The sequence below is a fragment of the Limulus polyphemus genome, unplaced genomic scaffold (genome assembly GCF_000517525.1).
Source record: "Limulus polyphemus unplaced genomic scaffold, Limulus_polyphemus-2.1.2 Scaffold636, whole genome shotgun sequence".
NCBI lineage: Eukaryota > Metazoa > Arthropoda > Merostomata > Xiphosura > Limulidae > Limulus > Limulus polyphemus.
Genome location: NW_013666246.1, coordinates 135,759 through 142,023, shown reverse-complemented (window position 1 = coordinate 142,023; position 6,265 = coordinate 135,759). Strand labels below are relative to the sequence as shown.

At 31.9% G+C, this 6,265-nt stretch overlaps 1 protein-coding gene across 2 annotated transcripts in view; it reads right to left on the bottom strand.

Moving 5' to 3' along the window:
• LOC106459605 (glutamate receptor ionotropic, kainate 2-like) overlaps positions 1 to 6,265 on the bottom strand; it is a 31,968-nt gene that overhangs the window by 20,573 nt on the left and 5,130 nt on the right. Inside the window, exons 2-3 of one of the 2 annotated variants that reach the window (XM_022386134.1) lie at positions 2,267 to 2,320; positions 1,257 to 1,415 (exon numbers count right to left, since the gene is read on the bottom strand). In XM_022386134.1, coding sequence (XP_022241842.1) covers positions 1,257 to 1,415; positions 2,267 to 2,320 — 213 coding nt within the window. Of the gene's footprint in view, positions 1 to 1,256; positions 1,416 to 2,266; positions 2,321 to 6,265 lie in introns of those variants that run through there. The other variant, XM_022386136.1, reaches the window with a different exon arrangement.

The window sequence follows — 6,265 nt, the reverse complement described above, 5'->3', positions numbered from 1 at the left end:
ACTGTTGTTATGTAGCATCACGACTCAGTATTTCCTTGTTAGAGCTTGATCTATTAACCATTGTTAATATGTAGCATCACGACTTAGTATTTTATTGATTGTTAGGGCTTGATCTATTATCCACTGTTGTTATGTGGCATCGCCACTCAGTATTTTATTGATTGTTAGGGCTTGATCTATTATCCACTGTTGTTATGTGGCATCGCCACTCAGTATTTTATTGATTGTCAGAGCTTGATCTATTATCCACTGTTGTTATGTAGCATCACGACTTAGTATTTTATTGATTGTTAGAGCTTTCTCTATTCTCCACTGTTGTTATGTAGCATCACGACTCAGTATTTTATTGATTGTTAGACCTTGCTCTATTATCCACTGTTGTTATGTGGCATCACGACTCAGTATTTTATTGATTGTTAGAGCTTGCTCTATTATCCACCGTTGTTATGTAGCATCACGACTCAGTATTTTATTGATTGTTAGACCTTGCTCTATTACCCATTATTGTTATGTAATATTACGACTGTAATTGACGTGAATGTAATCTAATATCTATTTATTTTGCAGTTATTTCCCATGTGCTTTTCATTCTATCAAATTTAAGCTTATGGGGCAATGGGTGGGAAATAAAATATTAAGAACAATATGAAGTTCGTACGAATACAAGATAAAAAGATTCGTCTGATGGATAACACGTTTAAATAAAAACATTTGAAATCTTAAGCCTTCTCCAAGCCTCGCTCTTATTTGCTCATAGTTACGTCTTTAGGAAGTCGGAATATTTAGTATAAGCCGAAAATAAATACGTGACCAGTATAAAGAAAATTCTTTCTGACTTGATGGATCAAATACTTGAGAGAGAGACCGGTAATCCTTGGACCAGCGTCGTCACCAAAGCTTATTGGATCGAATGTTATTTGCAGCCATTCGATTAGATCCAGGCTCAGCTTGAGTTAGAATTTATCCATGAAATTTGAAATTTTTTATAAAATAAAAACTATTGAGTTTCAGTTTTCTGCTGACGTTGTCGAGCGCTTATTGTAGAATTAGCTGTAACCATGATAACATGATTTGTTAAATTAAATTATCCTAATGAAATTTCGTTAATATTTTAATCTCCCACTTTTACTGATGTTTTTTTTTCTTCTGTAGCTGGTTTTATTTTCATCTATATTTTCAGTTTTACTAAGATCTATTTCACTAGAGCTAAATTGTTCAGTAAATTTGTACAAAAGGAAGGCTTAAAAAACGCTTACTTTCGAATAACTTTTTTCTCTCTTCATTCTTTGTTCCAAGCCGGTAGACAATCCATGCAAGACGTCTTCGAACTCTGGAGCAGTTTCGTCCACAAGCTGAAATCCAGAAATGTTTGTTCCGACATACTGGAATTCCTCCAAATCCACGGTGTGCAAATCCTAAATGAAAATGATCAACTCGTATTCCTAAATAGTAGTTTTTTAAACAGGAACGTAACTCCAGAAAACAGCATCATTTGTAAAATAGTTAAATTTTTAATCTTTAATATGGTGAAAACTAAACTTTGAAGTTTTATTGAAATATCACAGCATCTTATGATGTTGTATCTGTAAATTAATATAATTTTTCAATAACTTCCAGGACTTACGACTGTTCATTTTTAACTAAATAGCTTGATTTAAATTAATTGAATTAAAAATCTATAAAGATCAGAATAATAAATTCATACCGTCAAACATATGATACAAAATTATAGCAAAATAACCAATGGAGCAATTACAAATATACAATGTAACGATTAGAGACCAATGGACACGGATTACAAAATAATTGTTCCTATTTTAAGTATTTTATAATGGAAAACAAGATAATAGTAAAGCGAATTCATTGTCTTATTAAACAGTTAATTGTTTACTAATATATCTTTTGGTATTTAATTAATAAAGGTAGTTTAAATCAGAATTATTTATTATCGAAAAGTATGTGCCACTAATTGTTCGTCCACAGTTTCTTGAAATCTTGTTCTACACAGCTGGTTTATTTTTTATCTATATTTTCCTTTTCATTAAGACTTATTTCACTGGGATAACTTTGCGATAACTTTGTTACAAGATTAAAGTTTAAAAAAGCACTTTCTGATGAAGGCCACATTAAATGTGGTTGAAACGTAGAGAAAATATCTTTATTTTCATAATAATAGACAGTTCTTCTAGTGTTTACTTCTGACATATATGGAACAGATAATTGTTTTACAACTTATGCATCAGTAACAGAATTTTTCTACACTTACCAGAGACGTGATAAAATAATTGTGATATTCTGACATCATGTCCACTTCTTTAGCCTAATACAGAGAGAAAACGTTGGAATTTAAAAATCCAAACTTTAGAAGAAAATCAGAGCACAATCTATAACTTTAACTTATAGCACCTAGTGCAAACAGAAACTGAAATGTAAACAAAATATTAAACATAAAGATAATGTTAAAAATATAGTACAAACTAATGTTAAAGATATAATACAAACCAGTAACGTAAAGATATAGTACAAACCAGTAACATAAAGATATAGTACAAACCAGTAACGTAAAGATATAGTACAAACCAGTAACATAAAGATATAGTACAAACCAGTAACGTAAAGATATAGTACAAACCAGTAACATAAAGATATAGTACAAACCAGTAATGTAAAGATATAGTACAAACCAGTATTATCAAGATATAGTACAAACTAATGTAAAAGATATAATACAAACCAGTAATATCAAGATATAGTACAAACCAGTATTATCAAGATATAGTACAAACCAGTAACATAAAGATATAGTACAAACCAGTAACATAAAGATATAGTACAAACCAGTAACATAAAGATATAGTACAAAGCAGTAACATAAAGATATAGTACAAATTTGTATTATATCTTATACATTAGTTTGTACTATATCTTATACATTAGTTTGTACTATATTTTTAACATTATCTTTATGTTACTGCTTTATACTATATCTTTATGTTACTGGTTTGTACTATATCTTGATATTACTGGTTTGTACTATATCTTGATATTACTGGATTGAATGAATATTTGCTGTAAAATTCTTATCAATGCTATAAGTGTAGCTGTCAGTTTGGCCGACAATTTTAATTTCATTCCTTTAAGCCGCACGCTTAATCCATTTTGGTCGCACCTTTTTTTCACACCTAAGGTGTTTCTGATTAGATTTTATATTACTGTTGTAGTTTGTACTACATCTTTATATTACTGGTTTCTACTATATCTTGATGTTACTGGTTTGTACTATATCTTGATAATACTGGTTTGTACTATATCTTTATAATACTGGTTTGTACTATATCTTTATATTACTGTTGTAGTTTGTACTACATCTTTATATTACTGTTGTAGTTTGTACTACATCTTTATATTACTGTTGTAGTTTGTACTACATCTTTATATTACTGGTTTGTACTATATCTTTACATTACTGGTTTGTACTATATCTTGATAATAGTTATCCAGGCCACGTTTTTTGTTTTACCCACCATCATGCCCCAAGTTGAACAGAAGAAAAAAAAATGGAAGAATTCGATCGAATTGGAGATTTTATATCTCGTATATTTCTTAATGGATTGCCTTGAAACTTGGTATTTTAAATAAGGGCCCAGTAGAGCACATTCGCTGAAAATATAAGGTAGTTTGGATTACCACATTCCGAGCTAAATAAAGTGAAAAATCTCTCCTGTTAATAACACACAGTGTGTCCTGCAGGTTGTTTTGACCGCACGACACACTACCGTGTGTCTTGATTTGTAAATAGGTACGCTGTACTTTATAACATCATTGTATTTAGTTCTGTATGGATTGGTATATGATCACTACAGATTCTAAACGTTCTTTATTCTTGGCAGTGGCACCAGTAAGACTACAAAAGTCTACGAAAAATTGTGAACATTTTCTGAACGAATCAAATATGGTAATCACCAACTGACCTAATTCTTAGACGTCCACCACATGATCGCATAATGTCTGAGCCACAAAAATTAAGCAACTTCATGACATCAAATTTTAAAACATTAAGTACGATGTAACCTCACAAATATTCTCCAAAATAAAATTATAACTGAAATGCCGAGACTTAAAATTTTCTTTCGACATAAGTGTCATTATATTAGTTTCAGATGAAATAATTTGAAAAATTGGAACTTTAATTCTAACTGTAGAATTTTTGCCCCCTGTTGGAATCTTTGTTCAGATTCAGGAAATAAATAATTTTTCCCCCAGCGTGGAGAGAACTCGTCAATAGACGATACAAAAACCGAAGTGCTTAGTTACAATTATTTCCTAGCATACATTGTTAAACTCCTCGTTAAAAATTTCCTCGTGTTGTTTTTTAAAAAGCGGGTGGAAAATGGCCCTTTGTCCCCCCCACCTTTGTCGACTATACTGCTGGTTTGACCATCACAGACTAGAAGTGTGATATCCTAATCTTTTGTAACTGCAAAATCTGTCCAAATCTCCATGGAATTCGTAAGTTTTATGCTGTCGAAAGGTCACTTATCCCAGCAGACTCTCGTCATCACTTATTGTCAAATTCTCCTACATTGATTTCAAACGTAAACCATGGCCAGTCTTCAACTCGAAAACCTTTAAAGTTAGGGATTAATGGCACCAAGCAAAAAGATTACCTGTACCACAAAAAAAGAAAACAAGACTCTTAATGACTAAAGGCTTTGTTCTTGAATTTGATTATATCAACATTTAAGTTTAATGAAGAAAGCTACTCTTCCTTCCACTGGAAATGTAAAGTAAACGAATTTCTTCCATCAATTAAACCTAAATCTATTCGCATTTTTTTCAGTAATCTAATCGGCTGTTTTCGAGATGTTTATTCAACTAAAACTAACTTTAAGCTTCACGGGTGGAAACGCTGAACGCTTTAAGCCTTCTTTAATGTTTTCTGAGTGGACTCAAATAAATCGAAGAAATACTGATCACGGTTAACAACTACAAAGTAAGAACTGATCCCGATACCACGGTTAACAACTACAAAGTAAGAAGTGATCTCGATACCACTTATACCAAGGTTAACAACTACAAAGTAAGAACTGATCCCGATACCACTTATACCACAGTTAACAACTACAAAGTAAGAACTGATCCCGATACCACTTATACCACAGTTAACAACTACAAAGTAAGAACTGATCCCGATACCACTTATACCACGGTTAACAACTACAAAGTAAGAACTGATCCCGATACCACTTATACCACAGTTAACAACTACAAAATAAGAACTGATCCCGATACCACTTATACCACGGTTAACAACTACAAAGTAAGAACTGATCCTGATAATGAACATGCAACTGATACCACAGCTGGCGACAACCCATAGAACACTTATTTAAAATACAGAGTTACTCAGAATTTTCTTTAATAACAAATTCTGAAAAAAAAATGTTTTGTAGAAATGTAAATGTTATGAAAAAAAAAGCTCGAATATAAAAATATATATTGAGAAATATAGTAGTGCCTATATCTATTAAACAAACAACATAGTTCTGAAGACAGTGTGGGCTTTAGAACAAAATCTAGTTGAAATTATCCTTTTTTTTTTTTACTGACATTAGTAAACATTAAGGAACCCTGAATTTAAATCTAGCTCAAGTTTTTTTTTCCCCTTCATTCTAATAACAAAATATGCCGATAGACTGTGGTAACATTTCCAGATGTTTCGATGGGCAAATATTGATCTTTCTTTTACAATTTATACCAACGTCTTTATCAAGGATTGGGTCATCAATTCTGTGGCCTTCTGAAGAAAAAATAAGATTCTTTCAAAATATAGATAGCCATTGCATCGTATCTTTTATTTATTTATTTTGTTTTGTTTGGAGTTTTCCGCAACAACTATAGCTCATCCTAATTACACTTGGAGACTTTTAAAGTCGAATTTGGTTCTTTTTTGAGTGATAGAGTAGTATAGCGGCGAGTTCAAGAAAGTAATTTTTCTTGAAGGATTCTGGAGGACGATATTTAGTCATAAGCTGGAGAAAGTATGACCCTACTATATCCAAATAATGAGAACGCTTTTGGGTGTATTCAGAAAAATAATCTATTCTAGGAGGAAAACTGGTCTGGGTGTGTTCAGGAAGAGGACCTGTTTTAGGAGAAAGACTGGTCTAGATGTGTTCAGGAAGAGGACCTGTTTTAGGAGAAAGACTGGTCTAGATGTGTTCAGGAAGAGGACCTATTTTAGGAGGAAGACTGGTCTAAATGT